The sequence below is a fragment of the Anser anser genome (genome assembly GCF_964211835.1).
Source record: "Anser anser genome assembly, chromosome: 5".
In the NCBI taxonomy this organism is placed as follows: Eukaryota; Metazoa; Chordata; class Aves; order Anseriformes; family Anatidae; genus Anser; species Anser anser.
This window is the reverse complement of record NC_139725.1, coordinates 171,046-194,787: the sequence shown is the minus strand read 5'-3', so window position 1 is coordinate 194,787 and position 23,742 is coordinate 171,046. Positions and strand designations below refer to the sequence as shown.

At 41.6% G+C, this 23,742-nt stretch overlaps 1 protein-coding gene and 2 long non-coding RNA genes across 5 annotated transcripts; 2 read left to right on the top strand and 1 right to left on the bottom strand.

The window, feature by feature from the left end:
- Window positions 1-910: 910 nt before the first annotated feature.
- LOC310899742 (ubiquitin carboxyl-terminal hydrolase 42-like) lies at window positions 911-12,198 on the bottom strand. Of its 3 annotated transcripts, none has more exons than XR_014584605.1 (10): window positions 9,695-12,198; window positions 8,605-8,842; window positions 7,698-7,898; window positions 6,502-6,612; window positions 6,239-6,341; window positions 6,008-6,075; window positions 5,781-5,851; window positions 5,164-5,246; window positions 2,400-3,931; window positions 911-953 (listed from the first exon to the last, which is right to left on the bottom strand). XR_014584605.1 is itself a non-coding variant. In XM_083836588.1 (9 exons), the coding sequence occupies exons 1-9, from the start codon at window positions 10,433-10,435 to the stop codon at window positions 3,811-3,813; spliced, it is 1,737 nt and encodes a 578-aa protein (XP_083692714.1). In that variant the 5' UTR covers window positions 10,436-12,198; the 3' UTR covers window positions 1,948-3,810. The 3 variants fall into 3 exon arrangements, 1 of the variants encoding a protein (XP_083692714.1); XR_014584606.1 differs by lacking the exon at window positions 911-953 and having other exon boundaries at window positions 1,948-2,527; window positions 3,360-3,931; XM_083836588.1 differs by lacking the exon at window positions 911-953 and having other exon boundaries at window positions 1,948-3,931.
- Window positions 12,199-16,846: 4,648 nt separating this feature from the next.
- On the top strand, window positions 16,847-18,438 carry LOC310901241. The gene is made up of 3 exons (XR_014585654.1): window positions 16,847-16,872; window positions 17,288-17,398; window positions 18,136-18,438. It is a non-coding gene; the product is annotated as an uncharacterized lncRNA (long non-coding RNA).
- A 3,485-nt stretch (window positions 18,439-21,923) lies between these two features.
- On the top strand, window positions 21,924-22,579 carry LOC310899965. Its single transcript, XR_014584741.1, has 2 exons — window positions 21,924-22,148; window positions 22,263-22,579. It is a non-coding gene; the product is annotated as an uncharacterized lncRNA (long non-coding RNA).
- Window positions 22,580-23,742: the final 1,163 nt, after the last annotated feature.

Here is a 23,742-nt window from a genome sequence, read left to right as displayed (position 1 = left end):
TCCTGCTTAAGAGACGTTTTTTCTTTTCTTTGAAAGACTGACCTTCCCCCACATGAAACTAATTAGTATCTTCAGGCTTGATGAAATACATGAATTTCTCAATTTACCAAAATTGCTTTGCACAGCCCTCCTATCCTGCTTATGTTTCAAGCAGCGTATCTAAGTGGGGTACTGTTGGGGTGCATCTCTTTCACTCATGTAGCCCAGTGATCCCAATGCCCTGGACTTGTGTAATGTGTGCAAGACATTTACTTTCTCCCTATACTTTTGACTGGTTTAGAAAAAGCGAGTTCGCCATCTGCTGGCCAGAGAATTCACCGAAGCCCAAAGAGCATTAGAGCAGACGCATTTTCTTCTGTGCTGTTCCTGATTTATCAGCTAGAAGAGACACTTACAGTTTAGTACAATCAGGATTCTTTTGACATTAGTAGCATAAAAAGTCTATTTTTGCAACACTAGTATTTGAAAGACCTCTGTTCAGTCCCTAATTTTGTTCTTGATAATGGGACAGATTGTATTAATGTTTGCAAGAATGTGTGAACAACCAGCCTCCCCTCCATGTCGTATTTTAAGATTAAAACTTGTGGTCGTCCCTGTCTCAAAATACAGACATGCTTTGCAACAATCGCACTCCCTCTTTAGCTTGAAGGAACTTGTCAGTGCCAGAATCTACTGACTATGGCAATTTACTTCATCATCCAAACCGGGCAGAATTTTTGAAAACCTCTTGCAAGATTTCACTTCTCCAAACATTATGTAGAAGACATTCAGCTGTAAAGCAAGAAGATGAAGTCCTTTGTTTCCTATGCCAGAATGACATTTTCAACACTGAACAGGATTGTCACCGTTAACTGGTTGTTAAGTTGTGGCTAGGTATAAAATGTAGAAAATGTTTAAAAATAAAACTTGCCTATGGATAGTGAACTGTCTTCTTTGGGGATTACTTCAGTTACCTGTAAGAGGAAAACAGATGATTTGGGGGGGTTGTTTGTTTTTAAGAACGGGTGCAGTCTTGCCAGTAATTTAGCTGGTATTTTTCAAAGTGACCTCTTAGAAACTTTACAGCTCTGTTGAATCAACATGTCTCTAACCCTACAATTAAATAATGCTAAAAGATGCAGCAATTTATCTTCCTGCAAGTGCTTATTAAGATATCTGAGTAACTGCGACCGTGGCTTCATCACAGATATATATATATATATTTAATACTACACACTTCTGCTCAGAAAGAAAATCACGGAAAATGTAAAATTTCATTTGAGATGTTGAATTTGTTGCAGTGTGAGATCTTCTTCATCACATGATTCTATTCTTAATTAAACCATATTATCTACTGAGAGACCAAGATTACGACAAGAACAGCACAGAGTTCAGCATGAAGCCAATCAGGAGCTCAAATTTGTACTTATTTTTTTGTAAGGAGATGTACCAAGCTGGCTTTTTTATTGTTTCATCAGCACATTTCTAAGCCTATACGAGCAGGGAAAAAAAAAAAAAAAAAAAACAACAAGTAGAACAATTGCAGGGCTCCTCAGTTTACAGCATGAGGTCGCTTTTTCCAGGTGAAAAGCGGAGCCATAAGTGGCAGTACACTAAAGCCCTGGCACGTTGAGATCCAAGAGGAGAGCTGTTTGGCCCTCCTTTTCACTCCTGGGAACCACATACCTCAAAACCCACAGACTATGGGATATATCTCAGAGAAATCTTGGGAAAGGAGAGCATGAAGAGCATGTTTGTAAATTTATTTCTCCCTGGGCTTCTTCTGCTTCTCCAAGAAATACTTGTTTGAATATAACTTTGGCAGCAGTACTTATGCTGTTTTGCACCCACCACATTTAAAACTCCTACAAAAAACTGAAAAGTTAGACTGAAAAGCATCTCTTTCCGTTCTACTTTGTAAAGCCGCATGTTTTCCTCATGCAAAACAACAGGGGAATGGAAGCTAGAAAAGGAAATGCTGAATGTAAAACAAAACAGACCAAACCTCAGCCCTCCAGGACAAAAGCCGATAACTAAGTCCTTTCTAACATGCTGATTAGGTTTCAAGAGGATACCGCTTTAAATAAGCGTAATTGTGTGTCCATAGGCAGAAGCTGAATAATGACAGGATGAATATCTATACTTAATTTTTTGTTACTGTCTTCCTGTAGCACACAGGGACTTGTTACGTTTAGGGAAAATGCTAACCTAATGGAGGGTTTAAACCATAAGCTAGTTTGTTATACCAAAATGACTGAGAGAACAAAGCATAAAGTGTTTTCAGATTTCTAGTACACCTTGATTGCTATCCATTAAACTTAAGACAGGTTAAACAAAGCACAGGAAATAAGAGAACTCCTAGTCCCACAACTGGCAAATTGTGCGCACACTTTCCGTTCCTGAGAAAATAATACACAAACCTGAAAAATGCATTTAACTGAGAAATGAAGACATCCCCGTCCTATTGGAAGACTAAGGTGACAGCTCTTGGGCTCAGTGATTTTCAGATAAGCTCCAGTCTTCAACTTGCAGACACCAGTGACAGCTCCTTTTTTCGGATTGAAAGGGAAAATGTTTCAACAACACATTGAAAACATACTTAAGGGACAAGAAACAAAATCAAGACTGCAGTGAGAAGGAAAACAGAAAAACAATACTGGGAAAAAAAAAAAAAGAGAAAAGAGAAAAGACCTTGGTCTTTGTATCGACCAACGAGATAAGCCTTACACATTTTTAAGTTTATTTTTGACGATTGATTGATGCGTTACCAGATATTAAGTACTATTCAAGAGCAAATATTAACACTAGTAAGAATAAATCCGATCCACCAGCCCTTATTCAAAATACATCAATTTCTAATTTGGAGATAACGTCTCTCTGACAAGGAAGTAGAAAAGCTGTAAATACCGATATAGTTTCCTCTCCCGATGTTCCATATACATACCGACGCTGTTCCTACACCTACACTCTGAGCATAAATTTATGTTGACATGAGTATCGGGTGTTATTTCTGTTTGCCTTGAGAGACTCTCCTCCTGTCCACTGAAAAGTAAACTCAAGATTCCAGATCAGTTAAAACAGTTGCTAGCCCCCCATTCAGAGTTCTGCAGCAGCAGTGTTCAGATTTTTCAGCAGTCTCTTTACAAAATGACCACTTATAAGTGTACAAAAACACTTATCACCTAGCTTCTCAGTAGGTACACGTTTGGCCTCTCTTAAGCAGAGAGTCAATCACAGCTTAAGATTTTATACAAGATCCCATTTTCAAGTTTGGGATTATTTCAGAAAATCTTTTTGCCTAGAAACAGTACTACTAGTAACACTTTAACTGGTTTGCCAGCACAACCTTTTACCCTGTTAGAAATGATGTTGACTTCTACCTTCATGTAGCATACATAGTGTCCTGTGCGACAGTTGATTCCATGATGCACCAGCACCGCATATAAGGCATAGAGGAGTGGTTCTCCACTTGATTGAGACATGTAGGCTCGGAGGTCCAAATATTCAGGATATTTTACCTCCTAAAGAGAGACCAAGAAGATAGAAAAATTATATCAGAGTACTTCGCAGACTAGCCAGAGAAAAACACTTCCAAAAAACAGAGACTGGAATTATATGAATATATCTCTTGATTCACTAAAAATAAGTCTTCCCATAAGCAACGTTTAATACTAGAAGTTGCAGACAACTGTTTCCTGATGAATTAGCCTTCTCAGAGGAAAGTTTATGCTTCTTGTCAAGCAGGAACTTTACTGATATTAAGAGAAAAATGAAAAAAAGAGAAAATGAAAATAAAAGCAGACCATTTCTCTATATTCTTAAGGTATATTCTTAATATAGCTTGTTGATCTTTCCACCTGTGAAATCTGCAAATCTTTTCAGTGATATTGTGAGAACGTTGGAAGAACGGTGTACGGTAAATCTCTTGGATGCAGGAACCATCTTTTTACACCTTAAAAACAAGCAGAGACAAGTGTTTGAAAGCATCTTCTTTTTCGCCCCCAAAACAAACTCCTTTTAATGTCTCACGCATGCTTATGCTATTTGAATGATATTTACTTGCATCATATGTTTGGTTTTTTCTTTTCATAAACCCATGCACTGCATGTCACGTTTGTTAATACAGAGAAGAAGGTAAGTTTTACCAACAACTCAGAGCACAGCGGGAACAGGAATCTCTCATGAAAGCGTATTACCAGGGAGTTATAAAATATAAACAAAAAATATTAAAAATGAGTTATATATAAGACTAATAACAGTTATCAGCAATGGAAAAAGTACTGTACATGTGCAAGGCCTTTCCTTTTAAGCTCACAAAAAGACAGAAAATTCTGGCTTTAAGTGTGACTGAACCGATCACACCTCAAAGAGCACATTAAGGAAAGACCATGCAATTCAGATGTGAGGTGCTATTACAGTTCTTTCTCTTCCTCAGACATCACTTATGAGAATCCTGAATACGCTGCATGTTGCTTTCTAGGATCCGCAGGCCAAGACGAACCTGGGATTAAATTGCTTTAATAACCTATTGGACGCTCTTGATTCGACACCCTAATTTCCTTAGTATCCGACAACAAGAAGTGGATACTGCATTTTTCATTTAGAGGGGTCAGGCATGAATCCTACAGAACTGAGCCGGGCACTCTGTGCTTTTCTGAGGGGATGTTTGACTAACAGCTTGTTTTGCCAAACCATCTTATGCAAATGTTCAATTGTTTCTCACATACGTAGAAACATCTTACATATTGATCAGCACAGAGAGCGCCTGAACTCAATAGGCTTTCCCTGTGCACGGGTTAGGCTTAAGGGAGCTCATTTCAGGCATTAGTCCACATCGACAGGTTTCACAGTTCAAGAGCTGTGCAAGACGCTGTTTAGTGAGCCAGCACAGGCTGCTAACATTCATTACCACGGAGCCAGCTCACATTCCCTGACACTCAATCTAACTTTGTTTCACAGTGAACGCTGGGACCTGCAGGAACCTGCTGCTGCCTTCCACTCCAAATCATTCTCCATAGCTCCTTGCTTCAGCTCACCACTACTACGAAATGAAGCAACAACAACAACAACAACAAAGCTGCGTCTCCTTATTTCTAAATGAAGTTAAAGGATAACTTACGCTCTAAGTCATGTAATATATAAAACTAATATCTAGTATTAAGACATAATTAGTAATGATCTTACTCGCTACATTTATAGCAATTCTCTCCATCCAGCTCTTCAGGTTTCACAAATAGTTCTAGAGCTCTGGTAACAGATGAAACCGCCTAGAGGAGCGAGAAAGAAGAGCGTAAAGTCACTGTAAATTCAAAATTCCAGAGACGCACTAGGAGTTTATAAGAGAACCTGACTAATACATACTTAAGCGATCTACTATGAGCACTGTCAAGAAGGAGGCAGAAAGAGCATGCTCAGCGTTTACCTCACCTGGAAGTCATTCTACTTTGAAACAAATCATTTTCCAGTAACGCAGACAGCATCTATAGTGTGCTTTGTCATCAATACCGGCAACAAATCCAGCAGTCTAACAATTAGATGTATATTGAGGTAGAACAACAAAGAAGTGTGACAGTATTATACTTTGTGCAGCAATAAAATTCTTTCCCCTTAAACCCAATGCAGACGTGGAGACTATTTACAGGGGTTCCACAGAAGGACAAAGTCCAATCCACTTTCTAACCACCACCAAGCTCTTATATTTTAACATTGTACGTGGTTTGGTTTTTTAAGTTAAACAAGTTTAATTTAGAAAGTTATACATGTACTTAAACATCATGAATTATATTTACAAAACCTCCTACCTTTACATCCAAAGTGATATCAAGAAATGCCTCATACGTATCCGAAACTGCTTTGCAATTCAAGCACTTCACTGGAAGCAAAATATAAATGCTTAACAACACGTGAAGGAGACTAACTGTCCACATTCAAGTTGTCGATAGATACTACTTCAGACAAACTACAGACTGCTTTACTACCGACAAAAGACACAGATCAGTTCTAAGGACAGGAATATTTTTAAAAGTACCTCTTGATCTTAGAAATCCTCCAAATATTTGATGAATGGTGGTGGTAGCTTGAGAAGATCTGTCCAATCTGGAAATAAATTATAATCAGACCTCAGAAGATTTAAGGCACACAGTTAACTCTTCAAAGAGTTTTATGAAAACCAAGGATGACCTAGACTTTCAGTTTTGATAGTAAATAAAGGCCTAAAAGGTGCTAGAGAACGTATAAAAGTGAATTTGTTTATGCTTACTTGGTGCTTCCATTCAAGCACACTTCCTGCATAGCATCAACAGTATAGCGCAAGAACTCGTGTGCGTCTTCTTGACTGCCAAAACGGAAATGTTGTCCTATTCCTAAATAAGAAGATGATAGTATTTACCTCATTTAAAAATGAAGTAATTCTCCTGTTTCTAAAATCTCTCTTCTTTATAGTGTTAAAACCATTTATACACATCAAATAATTATTTGAAGATTACAAGATGCTGAAAAAGAAACACATCTGAAGCCACTTACGACTGAGATTATTGATAACACGCGTAGGCTCGATGGCATCAACAGTGCAACGCAGGGCCTGGTTAATGTGAGTCTCCATCGTGCACATCATGCAAAAATCTTGTTCACGACCTGAAGAGTGAAAGAAGAAAGCATCCCAGTCTAGCGAAACAGACATAACTACAAACAAACATATAAGTAACATTTAAACTATAGATACAATATCCACTCTCCTTGTCCCAACAGCCTCCTAACATTTCATTTCACACAACTTTATAGAATAAAAATATCCATTAAGCCTGTATTCAAGTGCATTTTGTGATGAGAAATCTAAAAGACTACTGCAAAGTCACGTTTGTAAAGGCTGACAGGAATGTGAACTCCACAGGTTGCAAAATGTATGAGGAAAGAATATTTGACGTTGATGATACAGCATTAAGAGAATGTGGGTTATTTTCAGCACAGTGCTGTCAGGTGAGCTTCATGATACAGAGCTATGAGTCCTTTGGGAGAAAGGAAAAATTACAGTAATGTATGTAATAGTACTTCTGCCCTCCTTTTTTCAACAGGATTCTTAACTGAAACGATTTCTATATACAGGAAGAAAACAGTTAAATTTCTAGGTATCGATACAAAGATACCAGCCTAAAAAGCATACAGGTTTAGTACAACATTTACTTTATAGTACAACATTTTATTTAGGACAAAATCAGTCTAGATTTTAATTCAGTCCCACAAAAAAATCTAGTCGTGTTCATAACAGCTCATATTGCTTTCTAGGTTTTTTTTTTTTTTTTTTTTTTTAATTGGTTCAACAACAAACAGACCCTTTATTGTAGTGCATTATGGAACCTCGGCTGTGCAGACTAAAGACCTATGATGCCAACATCCTAAATTTTATTGCCTTTCTAGCAGCAGGAAGCCCAAATAGCCCAAATGCCAAATGTTCATTAAATGCATTACTGTCCAATGCACTTCATTATTCCCATGAAGCAAGAAAAGATCCTTTTAAAAAAACAAACAAACAAACAAACAAACAAAACACATGGTGCATTAAACGCACTCCATATGCTATTCCGAGCCTGCTGCTAATACAATGCTCAAAGCCAGCTTCTACAGGTAAAATCAGGCAAGTAAGTTTGTCTCACAGAATCACTGCTGTTCTTTCACCTTCACAGCTATCCAATAGATTTAAAATACTGTTAGAAAGTACTCACATGACTGGCTGTGCTCAAGAGAAAGCATGTAATTGGCAAGTGGGGGGGTGTAGGTCAAACACTGTAGAGTAGCATTAAGAAAACACGTGTTGCCAAGATTGTACAGGCCAACTCCAACACTTTGTGTTTCTTGCCAATCCATACGTATCTTCTCAGGTGGAAAAAGAATCCTTTGTGGCGGAGCAATTCCATCATTAACAACTGCAAGAAAGTTATATTTAAAAAGAGATTTTGTTTGTTTGTTTCTAAGAAAGGTATTAAGTATATATAGGTATAGTGAATATATAAAGTATATATAGGCATAGTAAAAATACTATTCTGCAGGAGCACCTAGAGGAACTAGCTACAATCCAAAACAGAAAAACTTATTGCAGACACCTTTAATACCGCCATATTCAAATTGGCTGGTCAACACAACGTTTTGGGAAAAAAAAGTTTAGTCAACCATTTTAATTTTTTCCTTATTATATGCTTTTTTCCTTATTATAACTTCAACCACAAACTTAGACTTGAAATTATATGGTAATAAATGCAAGGACAATGTAAAAACAAATAACTAGGAATGACGGTACCCCTACAAATATCAGATCTTTTCCTGAGCAATCTTAGCATTCAAAAACCTGTGAATAATGGAACCTGTGAATAGCAACAATCAAACACTTTTCTTTGCAAAACAGAAAAGATATGGATGAATCTGTGCATTACAAAATGCTCCCCATATTTCTCTGTCGACTGTAAATATATCAAAATTAATTTCTGTAACGTCAGTCACTTCAGTTGCCTTAGGAGAATCGCTTTGGAAGTCTTTATTCACAGTAGTCCCGTTCTCTATCAGTGCAACAAGTAAGAACTGCACTTTCTACTTTTGTTTTGAAGAAAACAGAGGCAGGATAAAGCGCACACTTACTTAGATCTCTTTGGGCAAAAGGCTTAGATTTTTCAGAGGATCTACAATAAATAGCACCTCCACATCCTTGGGCCACAGAGACTTGGCTTGAATCTTCTGCAGGTGGTATCCGGCCCCAGTTTGCGGTGCGTGACATCGGTTTTTTAGTACTCGGTTTCTTGGATTTGCCAGACCGCCTTGAAGATGGCTTTTTAGACTTTGAAGATTTGGGCTTGTTAACTATGGTCATTGTTCTCATCTGCGGCAGAGACAAATGTTCTGGCTGACGTAAGAATACCAAGAAGCATTCCAAGAAGAAAAGAGTAGTACAAGTCCTGTCACTTAATCTCAAAGAAACGGCCTTTAAGAACTAAATTGCTGGTATGAATGATTTAAAAGGAATCCCCAAAACTAAACACACAAAGGAAAAATTTCCATCAAAACTCTATCAGTATTACTTTTAGCTTCTGCAGAACTAGTGGCTGATGCCATTTCTTTCACTTTCGTAGGATTTTAATCCATTACAACTCTGGAGTCTTTTTAATATAAAAATGCAAATGACATTCTCTGAGGGGAATCAGTTATTTATTGCATTTTTGGAGCTTTGCAATTATCTATTAATTATTACCTATTATCTAATAGATAATGGTTGCGATTTATATATAATTGTTGCTCACGCTAGTAATGGAGCACTATTACTTTACTGCCTGCGCTTTTCTGCTTCGTGTGCACAAAGGTACCTGCATTTCGCTGCTACTTTACTTCTGTCTTTCCAGGGCTCACCCTCTACCTCACTGTCTACTGCACCAGTCATGATGGCTTTGTTGTGATTCTATAATGAGCCTAGCTTTTGAATACACTTTTTCTGGGCGTCACTTTGTGATAGCAAGTTAATTTGTGAGGGCTTATCACCTATGACCTGCTTCTCAGTAGGTACACGTTTGGCCTCTCTTAAGCAGAGAGTCAATCACAGCTTAAGATTTTGTCCAAGATGCCATTCACGAAACTGAGTTTAACCTTGACAGAACTGAGTTTAACCTTTAAACCTGAAGCTCCGTTAAAGAATAAAGCAGCACCCAAGCCAGGAAATAGAAGTTAATCGTCACTTTACCCTGAAACGCACGTAAAGCCAGTGAGCTATTCTGTGCTGGCAGGATTGCTGCCGGGATGGCCGACGAGGCGGCGGGCACAGGGGGCCACAGGTCCTGCTCCCCGGGGCCACAGGTCCTGTCACAGGGGGCTGCCGGGGGTCTCCAGGCGCCGGGAACAGCGGCAACAGCGGGGACAGAGGGGACAGCAGCGACAGCAGCCGCCACCTCAGCCGAGGCCGTCTCCACAACTGCCACAACGGCCTCGGAACGCCGCCCAACTCGGAGCTCCAGCGTGACGCCTTTTCAACCTGGCCGCGGTGCTCACGGCTAAAAGCAGAGCGTTTCCTCCGGCGTGTCTTTACTGTCGGTGCCGGACCGGCCCTCACCCCGAGCTCTCCCTGCCGGGAGGGCTTTGCGGTTGGGGTTTCCCTCCCGCCGCCGCCGCGGGCAGGCCCCGCGCGCAAGCTGTCCGCGCTGGGGAGCGGCATGTCGCCCGCGGCGAGAGCCAGAGGGCGCAACACGAAAAAACCCCGACACGAAAAAGCCCCGACGTGCGGGCGAGGCGGCGGGGAGACGGCTCTGAGGGAGCGGCCGCTTCGCCCCGCCGTCCTCCTCCCCTCCCGGGCCGCCCCGCCGAGACCCGTGCGCCTCAGGTGCTGCCCTGAGAGGGCGCTCGGGCACTGGGACAGCTGCCCAGGGCAATGGTCATGGCACCGAGCCTGACGGGGGTCCAGAAGTGTTTGAACAATGCTCTCAGACATAGGCTCTGCTTTTGGGGTGGTCCTGTGTGGAGCCAGGAGTTGGACTCGCTCATTATTGTGAGCCCTTTCCACCTTGGGATGTTCTCTGATTCTAGGTCAGCAATCCATTATCTGATGAGAGGTGTGGAGTCATTCGAAGGGAAGAGAGACCAAAACACTTCTGGTTTCCAGAAGCGGGTATTTGGTAACCAAACCGATGATTCCTTTTCTTCTAGAGCAAGTAGCAGCAGGGATCCGCTTTACAATAGGCTGGCAACAAGGAAACAAAGAATTGCAAACAAGACGTAGGACTTGAGCAGCAGCTTGTATACATGCATCAACTTATAAATGAGCACACAGCTGAGCGATAATGCAAAAATTGGACAAACTAAGTGAAGACGTTAACTGTAAATTTTATAGGTACACACTTTACTATGACGTAAGAACTGGGCAAGACCTTTCAGGGAAAAGAGTTGTTGGCATGTAATTTGAAGTAAGCTTCAAATCCCAGAGGATGATTTTGTTGGAACTTTATTCAGCTGAAAACGTGGAAGCCTTGTTTCTGCTTGTGTTAGTTACAGCTCCAGTTTACTTTGGTTGGGAGGGAAGGCATTCCAGGCTAACGTGCTGTACCTGTTCCTTCAGCTCATTGTCCATAAACGGAGGAGCAAATGAAATTCTTTGAATCTCCATTAAACGCAGCACTACAAAGTGGAGTAGAGGGCGATCTAGCACTTAATTTTTCTGTAAGCAGAAAACCCAACAGAATCTCCACAACAGTTTTCAAATCTTGTCCTGCAGTAAATGACCAGCTGAGTGAAGCTTGCATTTAGAGTATGTGCTCCTACATTAGATGGAAATAGCTTTTCCTCTTCAGAAGTGCAACTGAGTGGTGAACTGGCAGCTACGTAGGGAACTAGTTGTGCCAAAGGGTTTGTGTTGAACGCACAGAAAAATATGCAGGTCCCAACAGTAAAGGATTGTCTGTAGGCATCACACTGAGTACAGATGTTATCCGCAGGTTCGTGCCCAGTGCACCGCGCCAATTATTCACCCAGAGTTGGAATGCACACCAAGGTCTTTTAATTACATAATTAATTACAGAACTCTGCAGAGTCAGGTACTTGGCTATCTTTCGCAAAGCAAGCACACCTCTGACTCGAATCACCGTCATTCATACACAGGAAATTTGTGAAAACTCTCTCTTTGGCTCCTTTTGATTGGTTATTACAGCTCACCTAACTTATCTCTACTGAGCTTGCGCATTACAGAGGAACACCGGGGGGGAGGGGGTACAGGAGGAGGGGGACACACACCGAATCCCACATTAGCAAGGATTAGCATTTTGACAGGTGTGATTTCTAATGTGTTAACCCTTAATGACCCTTAATGAGCAAAAGGTTACTATAGGTCAGTCTGGAGCTGGTTTTCTCCTTCTTGTTTTTTCCCTTTTATCCCTTCTCTTCCTTGCTTCTCCTTGTGGAGTAATTGCCTTAAATGACTAGGCATTATAAGCACCCCTCCATCCCAAAAGCTACCCGCCTCCAAGGTGCAACCACCCCTCACTGAGCACATCCTCTGAATTTCTCGGAGCCTGTACCTTTAAACGCAAGCGAGGTAATTTCTACCAATCACAACCAAGATACGCATGACTGGAGTCACTCAAGCTCCACCTAAAAGATAGAAAATAATATCAATTGGCTTAAGAGAAAGGGAATGTTGGGGGAGATACTGTCACGAAGGATACCTTCTGACATCAGTCGACAGGCTGAGCCTCTCATCCCCCCCCCCCCCCCGCCCACTGGGATGCTGCGAGGTAAGATCTGAACGCTTGGTTATACCAGGCGTCTCCACGGAAACTTAGAAATCTCTAGCGTCTTTATGCTTTTTAACGTCTTAATACCTAGGCCGTGTACCTGTGCATTTCATGCATGCTAGCTTGCTTTTGCAGACAGTGAATTTATCACTGGCAATCCAAAGGACCTGTGTATCTGTTGCCGTAATAAACTGCACTTAATTGCATTGTTCCTGGCCGTGACAGTTCTCCTTGAACGCGACTAGAGCGAGGGCGTGCTGCGTTGGTGGTGGATCCGTGGCCGTGATAGTTCAGTACCCTGAAGCCGACCGCACCCGTAACGGTCAATCGGCTACACCCCTTAATGCGACACTACTAAAGGAAGAAGATGACAGGGCTTGCACGCATCGCATTAGGCTTTGCATGTGAAAACACCCCCAAATAATTTCACATGCATTTAACGTTTTTAAAGGGAAAAAACCAGGAAGGTGTAGTCCTTCTGTAAGCTACAGCTCTTGATAGTTAAGGCATCAGCATTCATTCCTTTGCTTGACAACAAACTATGAACATACAGAAGAGTTAAATATTTTCATTGCATTCTTAAAGGTGATTTTTCAGACTTGTGCTTCAGTTGTTGGAGTTGAAGAAATCGGTAGACGCCCTTACTTTTACGTTAAGACCAAAATCTTTATCTAAGATTGTGTCATCTAACACAACTATACTCCCACCCCCACATGCTTTTTGGAACTTCTGAAAGATCTTTCTGCAGTCCCACTCTGATGGTCTTTCAGTAACATACAAACTGCCGTGGCAGATTCTGTTACGGTGCTTTTCTATTGACAGTGTGCATAACACTCAAGGTAAAGCCCCTCATTTTGCAGTGGGGACATAAAGTGTTTCTTTGGACGCTGCTGCTTCTGTTAGTACTCATTTTTTCAGAAACTTGTTGAACCTGAGCTGTGCCTACCGCACCAACGAATGCTTTCATGACACAGTATTTTGTCAAAGCAGTTTTGCTTCTTGGAGCTACAGAAGCAGCTCTGGCTACATGATAGGGAACTGTGCTGCACTGGCAAAAACAGACTTACTTACAGACTTAACACCACTTGCTAACTTGATCTATTTCAAATCTCATTTTAACTTTAAAGAGCAATCAGTTTTGCGGTTCCTGTCTTACTAAGTTGCCTTGTTTTGCATGGAAGGTCAGCCTGTGAATGTTTTGCTTTATTGCATGCTTCAAAAAAAGGCTGAGAGGAAGAGACTGGAGGAACCTTTTCTATTCTATAGACTTTCCCCCACGAATGTGGAATTGCAGGCTACTTGGATGAATGTTCGAATGTAAGGGAGCAAGCCTCAGCCAAAGGAGGTAGAATCCTTGCTTAAGAGGAAGTATCAGTGTGGGGACATCTTTGCTTAATGGGAGCCATTTAAACTCTTCATAGAAACTCAATAAGCTCTACATCTTATATTTGGAAAGCAGTATGGTTACGCAGCTGCTAACCTAATGACTTGAGTCTTCTGCTCTGCAACTTCAAATTTTGTTTTCAAGCAGTGCATACATCAGTTTAGGCTTTGGACAAGGAGATTTGTAATGCAAATAGTGATAAACCAGAATCAGTGCTACTGACGAGCGTAATGGTGAAATGCAGCAAATCAAGTGTTCCTGGAGAACTGTGAGATTACAAAACCAATAAGCCATGAAGCACTTTTTTTTTTTTTTTTTAATCAATTCTTATATGCTGAAATAACACCTTCAAGAAAATCTGTTTATCCAGCCAGGCGACGGTGTCTACCTGTAAGCACAAAGGAAATGCCTTGAGAGTTCGTTTGCTGTATTTGAAGTTCTTATACCCTGCAGAAATAATTATTTAGAGTAACATGTAACTGAGGAGATCGTAGCAGGAAGTATATTATTTCTAGCATTAAATTGCTGCCCCGTTGCCAGTGCAATCTAGGGAGAGAACTGTATATAATAGTTAAACTCCCCTGGACTGACTTACATTATAAAATATTCTGACAAAGTAAGCTCTAAATCACTTGACATTTTGAAGAGTTTTAAACGGGTACAAAACCGAAGCTTTATAAACCAAGCAGCATTTATAATGCTTCATATATAAAAACAATGCCTATTTTTAAGATTTGTTACATATCTATGTAGATACGCTTGCTGGAAAAGCCAGGTCTGTTGTAGACCAAATGCTGCAGATTAAGACTTGTGGCTTACCAGTTTCATTTCTGTATTTTCTTGGAAAAAGTTTTGAGTTAGAGTTTAAATATAAAATGTAAATACTGTACAGATATATATTGAAATAAGTATTTCTTGGTGTACACAGGTGATATGCATGACAAATACTCTGTATCGATCATTGTTAAAAACGTAATGTTCTGTGTAAATCCACTGCGTATTAATCTTTTCATTTATCATCAAGAGCTGTTACTTAAGCCTGGACATTCTCAAAAACAAAGTGTGAAACTATATACCATTGTGTAGCTCCTCCTTTATCAAGAGTGCATGCAAGATAATTGCTCCTTTTTTCCCTTTCCAGAGGATGATTCGATTTTATAGCATGGATTATAACCGCTCTTGCAAGTGACCTTCTTTTAAGCACAACAGTTTAAATGATCAGGTTACAGAGAAAACCCTTTCACTGCAAAATAGATTCAATAAAGACTTGTGGCTTACCAGTTTCATTTCAAAACCCAAGTTGTTGGGTTTGATGGAAAAATGGTTGGTTTGGACGGTAAAAAGGTCGTCGGTTTTGATGGTAGGTTTAGTCTGAGTATTGAAGGCTTCCATCAGTAAGCTCTGCATCTGAAAGACAAAGGGAAGAAATGTCATTCCCTGTTGTGATACTCAACATGGAACTGTCTGGCTCAGTGGTTTTCTTTCTAAAGAGAGAAGTCACAACCCTGCACATGGCTTGATCTGCTCTCTGACTACAGGGCTGAACTGACTGTTGAAGGCAGCTTCCAAAGCCCTCCCATTAAACTGACTGCATTTCAGTTCCGTGCTAAAATTGGTCAACTGTACAGAATATTAGGACAAAGCTACCTGCTTTGATAGCAAACGGTAGACCTTAGGTAAGTTACATTCATTTGAAGGTTTGACTGGAAGGCATCCTTGTTTTACTAGTGATCTTGTGGTCAAGCGGACCAAATCCTAGCTACAGAACAGAAGCGTTCAGAAACTGGCTAGAGAGAGCACTTAGGAATGCAGGAATTTAACTGCTTTAACGCTGCTCTTTCTCTCACGTATCTGGATTTTCCTTAAATCACAAATTATCACCAGCTATCCTTGTTAATTTATTCAAAGTAACATGAGTCCAGGTGAAAAGGCACACTCTAACAAGTCCTCAGTTGTTCCTAGTCTGCTCCTAGCTTACTTGAGAGGTTCAATACAGTTAAAAATAAATAAATAAATAAATAACCTGCTGAAGTAGCCTGAAGTAGTGGAAAACTCGGAAAATGTCCCAAGCCCTACACACCCTCCAGTTGTAATCAATGCTGCAGATGATGATGAAGATGATGATGTTGAGCATGGTTTGGTTCTTGGAAGGAATTTGTGCTGTAAATGATTGTGTAAGTCTTTGGTTCTTGGAAGGAATTTGTGCTGTAAATCAATGTATAAATCACAGATGACCTGAGGTCTGACTAGCGATAGGGCAGGCAGTCTGGTCAGGTCACTGGTGGCTTTGTCTGGCAGTCAGTGGACAGAACCTGAAATGTTGGAGGAAAGCTTAGAACCACTCTTGGCTTTAGTTGGTCTGTTGTGTAAAGCTCTATGTGAAACTAGGAAGGAAATTCCTTTTTTTTTGTCTGAAGAGTAATATGTTGTGTAGTAGTTAAAGCTGCAGAGAGAATCTAGAGTCCTAGATGTTTTGTCCTAGGGTAGTCTACTTACGAGTTCACGAACAATCTGGCCTATGCATAACTGAATAGATTTTTCCCCTTCAGACCAGCTTTCTGCGGAAGGAGAAGAAACTAAAACTCCCGTCCAGCAACCAGCTGAGGAAGGCCAAAATGGATTACGGATGATTTCCACTCGGAAAGCCAGTGCTACTACTGCTAAACAAGGTATTCCAGCACCTGTAGTAGGATAAATCGGAAGGAGAACTTGACAATTAACTCAAAAGCAATGTGACGTAAAAACACAACAGAATGTAGGGGTGCTGAATGGACTCGGTTATTTCCATGATCTCATTTCTCCCTGATACCATCATGTGCCCATTGGGTCAGAAAGTTGAACTCCTTTTCTTTCCTTTTGGAGAACAAAACAGGGTCACAGCATGGAGTTTAAATGGCTGCACGTGCAGCCTGGCAACCACTGTTGAAAGCCATATCTAACGATAGAGGGATCTAATATCACGTAAATGGATTAAAATTAAAACTACAGTTTTTACCCTGAAGGGTGAAAGGAGGGGCAAAATGCCATTGATTCTATGGTTGTTTCACTTGTGAGGAGTGTTGACAGGGTTTATTCTAAATACTTCTGAAAGTTCCTGAGCACTAAGAAGCCTGAGGATCTGTGGTCCTCAGTGAGTGCCTCTAAGCCTTAGTCTCATTAACTGTTTTCTGTTTTCAGAGGACGGTCTGAATTTTGGAATAAAAACACTTGAAGAAATCAAATTGCAGAAAATGAAGGAAAAAACTAAGAGACACGGTGGTGAGTTAATATTCCCTACTTTCTTACCCTCTTCACCTTCATCCTGTGTGATGATTTTTCTTTCAAAAAAAAATTCTTCCAGTAATACCGGGTAGCTGGCTATGCTTTGGTGAATCCAACTATTTGCCAAAGAAGTGAAATTTGATTGGCTTCAGAATGGCAGGTGATGGTGGCTGGGAGCTGCTTGAGGGATAGACTTCCATGTTTAGCTGGGGGCATCGAGCAACCTGATTCTCAGCCAGCTGGTATTCTAGATGGGAATTCCAAGGGCAACCAGAGGCAAATTAGTCACCTCTCTTATTTGCATGCTCTGGTCACTGTATGTTTGACAGTAATGAATAATTAAAGTTTTTTGTTCTTCGTGATAGTTTTTTCTGTTTGGTAAACTTCCTTATGTTTTGCTTGCTCTGAGCAGAAGGTCCTTCAAGATCTTCTCTTCCTCCCGTCGATTCTATGATTTTTCCTGCTCCGGAAAAGGAAAATGTCCGGACAGTGGTGAGAACTGTGACACTGTCTACAGAGGAAGGTAATAATTAATGCTTTTGTTTTGATTTCATTACTCCTAAACTGGAAGGTTAAGCAAGAAGGAAGGCAATTCACCCCTGTTAGCCTCCTGGTGCTGCCGCCTTCTGTTCAAAACATGCTTTTATGCTGAAAGTCCCTGGTTGTACTGGAAAGCTTTGGTGCTCAGGTTAAGTGCAGTAGCAGGAGAAAGAAAAAAATGTGTCAGTATGCAAATAGGGGGATAACTGAAAAACAGGAGAGTAACGAGAAGAAAGAGCTCTAGAGGACAGTGCTATGTAAGAAGCAATTTCTGAAGCTTTAAAGAGGCTGACAGTGGCACGTGTGGACAGTAGTGCGATAGGAGTCTGTGTATAAATTATATTGTTTAGAGTTGTGCAAATTCCTTTGAAAGGGAAAGAAGCGAAGAAGTACTTTTACTCATAGACATTCACCTTAGAAAGGAATATTTCTCAGCATTTGTACCTAATAATATTCTGCTTGCTTATGCAGCTCTGTTCTGCACAAAGTATAGCTGTCAAGCAGACTCAGATTCATTCTCGACTACATTCAGCTGGAATTTGAGGCAAACACTGAGACTATGGATACTTTTTCTAAGTTAATTATAGTTGAAATATGAGTTTGTGTGGTTTAGCTGTCAAAACAGTGTCTTGCTGGGTTTTTTTGGACATGGGCTAACAGTATACTATTTCTATTGGCTACTGGTCTCTATGAAATAGAAAAATTTTACTTTTGTTTTAGGGGAGGAACCTGTGGTTCGACTAGATCTTGCTGAGAAACAAGGAAAACGGAAAGCCTCCGTGGGTAAGAACTTTTTATGAGCTGTTATTTAGGTGCCGCCTTCTCTATATGACTGCATCGAAGAGTATTTTTGACGTGTGAGAGGAAAATGCGTTGCAGTGGAGATCTGTGTTGACTGCAGAAATGGCAAAAAAACCATTTAGCAGCTGAAAGGCAATTTTATGAAAATATGCTTGAAAAATAGAAGCTTGTGGTTGACTGTTCTCAAATCTTCCTGCAAAGAAATGTTCTTAAAATATTCCTTGTTTTCTCTGTCTGAAGCTGATGTAAGCGCCCTTCCGGTGAAGCGCAGCCTTGCTGAAAGGCTGGGGAAGAAGGTGGAGGTTCCGGGAAATGCTGACAAAGCACCAAAGAGAGGTACAGCTACTAAACAGGCATCTGGATGTGATTCACGGGTTTTGTATTTAGGCTCTCTGTTTGTCCTTTTCCTGCGATGTTTCTTTTTGCATGTTGGCTGAGGTCTTAATCACCGGGATTCAAAGTTACCTTTCCTGCCTTGTTTTCGAATGTGAACACAAAGTTGACGTTTATGCAGCCTCCCTAATTTGGTCTTTTTCTGTTTTGCAGTTCAAGTTCCCAAGTCTGTGAAGGAGAGACTAGGATTACCTTCTCAACGGACTAGTACTGCGAAAGGTAACAACTGGCTATTAAATATACTTTCTCCTTCTTCCTTTCCGTGAACTTAGACCGTTTTCATACAGCCCTAAAAAGGAATTCAAATGAAAACAAAGAACTGGTTCCTCTTGCTCGAGTGCTGAAGCTCTTCTGACAGCCACTATCAGAAATCTGGCTCTAGGTGTGTGTTTATTTTCCGCTTGTGCCTTGTCAAGGTTTTAAGCTGCTTCTGTGAACCATCATATACAATTAGAATAGAGCCACTGCCGGGAGCAGGAATTTGAAATGCAGTCTGAAAAAGTAATCAAGTAAACTAGCATTTCTGTGTAGCAACTCTCTCTGGATAGGGCTGGTCTTCAAAATACAACAAGTGGCTCAGAGGAGGAGGAGAATGTTAGGCTATTGTCCTAAGATGGGTTATTGGGAACGCTCAGGCTTAGTTTTCCTTAGTACTGTGACAAATTTTGGAGACTTAAACTATTGTTGGACTCTCTTTAAATGCTGGTGCTTCTCATTTCTTGATGATGACAGGGAAGGCTGCTAAGCCAAAGGGAGAGATCCATGTGAAAACACTGGAGGAAATCCATCGTGAGAGAGCTCTTCGAGAAAGTCAAGCCAAAGCCCAGGCTGAATGGCATGGTAAAACCAAAGATCCCCGCGCAGGGGCAAAAATTGAGGGTGAGCCCAAGAAGCAGAGTGTGCTCACTCTTTCCGGGCCCAGCAAAGTGCAGTCGAAGGAGCCGGCAGGTAAAGCCAAGCCAGAAGGAGAAGTGCGTGTTAAAACCCTGGAAGAAATAAAGCGCGAGAAAGCTCTGCGGATGCAGCAGAGTGGAGGAAATGTGCCAGCTCCCCCAGCACAACCTGGACCTGCCCCAGCCGGGCAGAAATCGTTATGGAACACAAAGCTATCAGGTAATAAGATGCTTTAATACCTGCCCCGGTGAGGTGCTTCCCATATTGAGCAAGTTCCATTTGCTCAGGATCTGCTTTGCTTTTTCCTTCAATGCGGAGGATAAAAGAGTTTAAGGCTACAAAGTTCAAAGGCAAAGAAGGGCCAGAACGTGCAACCATGTCTGTTTTCGTTAATTACGTGATGGTATTCTGTATTTCCCACTAGAAAATTAACACATTGAGGGGCTTTTTAGTCTAATTTTGGTATTCTGTTTTTTTCTGCCATCTGTTTATGGTATGAAGTCCTCCCTGTGTTGAGTTCAAGTTCACCTTCCTCTTTGGCATGTGTTGCTTAACTTGACACGTGTATGTGTTTGTAAAGCATGCATCAGCATCTTAATGTGGGGGGCCAGTTTCTGTCAAAAATGACAGAGGATCAAAGGCCTCGTTGTTAACATTATATCAACTTTGTAAAATGAGATTGTGTGAGGGAGATAAGGAGGGCTTAAAGGCTGCATGCACTGCACATTGTAGCCTTTCTCTCTGTCTCACGGGACACGAGGAAATAAACACACAAAGAAAACAAGTACCCAGCTTTCTTTCGTTTCTTCTCCTGCCAGCCAGACGTTAGGTCAGGAATGGGAGACTAGAATATGACTCTACAAATTTGGATTTTGTAGAACAACTTAATAAATTTTGTGGGACATCACTGCAGGGGAGAGGAAGCTGGTACAACAGTTGCATACACTCTCTTGTCTTACTATACCTGCTGCTTTTCCTTTCCTAGAGGGAGCAAGACTTTAAATACAAAAGCTGTCAACATTTGTGAATCTTACTAGACTTCATACAACGTCTTAGAGTATTGCTTGCACTTGGGATCGCTCTGTGTCTGAGTTTCCCTCGTCCTGGATTATGATTTACTGTAGCCATTCACTTTCTTTGTTCCTTTGTATGGATTGTTGGTAGACGGAGTTTACTATGTGGAAGATATTGCTGAGAATCCAGGCAATGGCAGTGTAATTCTGCTGGCCAAATACAGTTAACTGTGTAGAAGGGCCGTGGAAATGAGGAAGAGAACGTGGATTTTTCATGAGGCAGAGCAAGACTGTATCAGTTCTCTCTTCCTTTTACTCTAGCCAACTTTAACATGTTTGCGAAGCCTTGGGATGGGAAAGTCGCTTCCCCCAAGAAGAAGGCACTGAAACGTAAGGCACCTGGCAGTTTTCCCTCTGCTGTAGCAGCTGTGAAACCACGGACTGCCTCCGACGCTGACACAATGGGACCTCCAGCCAAAAAAGCAGCTATGGTAAGGACAGGGGCTAATGCAGAAATGGATCCCTTGTAAAATTTATACCCTCCTCTAGGAGAAAAGATGGAAAACTCAAATGTTCTACAGGCCTTCTGTTTCCTTTTAAATCCAGTAGCTGCCTACAGAATTCTTGTAGTACCCTTCCATATTTATTAGATTAATGGCACTATTTACTTAGTCCTCTGTGATTCTGTGATTTCTCTGGTGTGGAGGATTTTGTCCATTAATGCTGTGTTCTTAAAAGACACAAGATCATTAGTAACCTCCAAGTGAATATTAACTTTCTTCAGGAGCACCTTGGTTTTGTATTTTGGCTAAGGCTCCGCAATGCCAGAGGAGAAGCAGCATGGAGGAAAAAGCTAGTAAGGAATCTTTTACCCATGAGTCCTAAATACTGTTTTGCTGCTTTCTAGGCTGTTCCAGCCACGCTGGAGCACGTCCCAGCCACCAGACTTGAAGAAAATCCCCAAAACAGGTGATGACCACAACTTGTTCTTTTTCTCAATCGGTGTATATCCCCAGTGAAACATAAGTTCTGTCACACGTGGGGAAAAAAGGAGGGTTCTGAGATAATTAAAGCCCAAATCCATCAGAGGAATAAGTCACGTGAAATGACTTTCTAGCAGCTAGAAGGAATGCTTAATTAGACTTACTTTCTTTAAATGCTGCAAGTCGGTACAGCTTTCCAGTGACTTCTTGCTCTGTCTGAATACCTAAATGAGGATGAGGTGAAGTTCTTCTACTTCCTTGTGAGGTGATAAATGATGAGTAGTGTCCTCTGCCTTTTGGTCCTCAAGAATGCCACCCGAACAAACATACAAGGTGACAAGAGTGCAGGGAGAGCAGAGGGAAGTGATGGCTGCAGATCAGCTTCCTGTAGTGGGGAGCAAACTCTGCTGAGTGTGCCGTGGGAAAAATGACTAACTTAGTAAACAGATATTTGCAGATGGAGACTTCTTAACATTTTTACAGGAAAATTAAGCAAGGTGGCAAAGTGCCTCTTGCTACAAAAATTGAACCATCTCTGCTAGACTCCGGGTGCTCTGGCTTCACAGAGAAACCCCCAAACTGAAAAATGTACCTGCTTATATATTGGGCTCTAAATGTAGCCCTGGGTTAATTGAATAACAATCCCTGGGTAAGATTGAAGTGCAGGAGGGGTTGGCTACGGTTTTAAGAGCCGGTTTGCAGAAAAGGGATTTCCCGTTAAGAAATGGCATATACTGATTGTTCTCTTCCTTGCTCTGCCAAGACCTCAAGCACATCTTGGAAGCCAGGCAGAATCCGTGGAGCCAATGGAGTTCTCAAGCTCGACTTCAGCTTCTTCCCAGCTAGAAGAAGCAAGGACACGCCGGCTGAGTTCCACAGGCAACACGCCCGTATCTGTAGACGAGGATTTAGAGATGCTACTTTGGGAACTCTCAGACGGCATACTGGAAGCCGAGCTCGACTTGGACCCAGGGAAGGATGAGGATGACCTCCTCCTTGAGCTTTCCAAGATGATTGATGATTGAACTGCATAGTCCTATGGTATATTAAAAAAAAAAAAAAAAACAACAACAAAAAAAACCTCTTCTTCTTGTTGGATACCCCGAAGTGATTCTTTTTCTAACTGAGGCTTTGCAATGAGACTTAAAGCACAGTTGGATCTGGTAGAAATTGGCAGGATCTGCACTCAGTTGTCCTAAGTTTTCCTGCTGGTCAGAGTTAAGGTCTTGTGCATGGTTCCGTAACTATAGGTGGCTACCTTTGATATCAAGAGGACAAAGCACTTGTTTCTTTTGGCACAGAAAGATGTCCATCGGCACGCTGTGGTGGCTGTGAATTGACGTAGTGATGGAGCGATGCTCTGAAGGCTTAAACGGAAAGCTTCTTCCTTCCGCCCCCCCTTGGCACAGCTCGATGTTGGGCACATTGTGAAGCCTGAGTGTTCTGATTTCTCGGACAGCTGATACCCAAATCCCGGAGTTACTATGTCAACTCTTGACTTTTATTTGTGTATGCCATTGTTTTGACTGTAATCTTTTCAGATGATGAAGCTGTAGGGGCGGGAGGGAGCAAAATAATTATTCTAGCGTTGTGGACCAAACATGCTGCCAGGAGTGGTGGTGGTGGGGTCAGCCCACCCGGCCTTACTTTCAATTATCAGGGATGATAAAATGGTGTGAAAAGCAGCAGCTCTGCGATACGGCTACGCTACCCCCACTCCCTTCTCTTGTGCTGTACCAAAGTTCCCCCAAGCTTTGGTTGGTGCTTTTTGCTGGTGACAGTAGGACTCCAGGGCGAGTAGTCGGGACTCTCCTGCAGTAACTGGGTCAATTAAGGGTTGGTTTAAGTGCCTCCTGGTTATTAAAATAGCTCCCCTGAGCTGCTGGCTCTGCTGCCTGCTACAGCAAATGTTCGGGTGCCGTCAGCGTCGCACTTGGGCGTGGGCACTGACCCTGCGGAGGAGAGCTGAGACTCGCGTGTATTGTGTACCCTGCCGCCAGTGATCGTTTTCCCCTAGCAGATCTATTTTGAATCATTTCCCTAAATTTTAGAGGAACTTTAGGCTCTTTGTGCTATGATTTGTGAAGCTGTAGGGGCCCTCAGGCATTTGCTGCTGGCAGAGGAAAACCGCTTGTCGAATTTGTTGTAAATACTTTCTGTTTGGACAACAACGCCTGTGTGTGTGTGTGTGTGTGTGTGTGTGTGTGTGCACGCGTGCATGCTTTGACGACCCCCTGCGACGC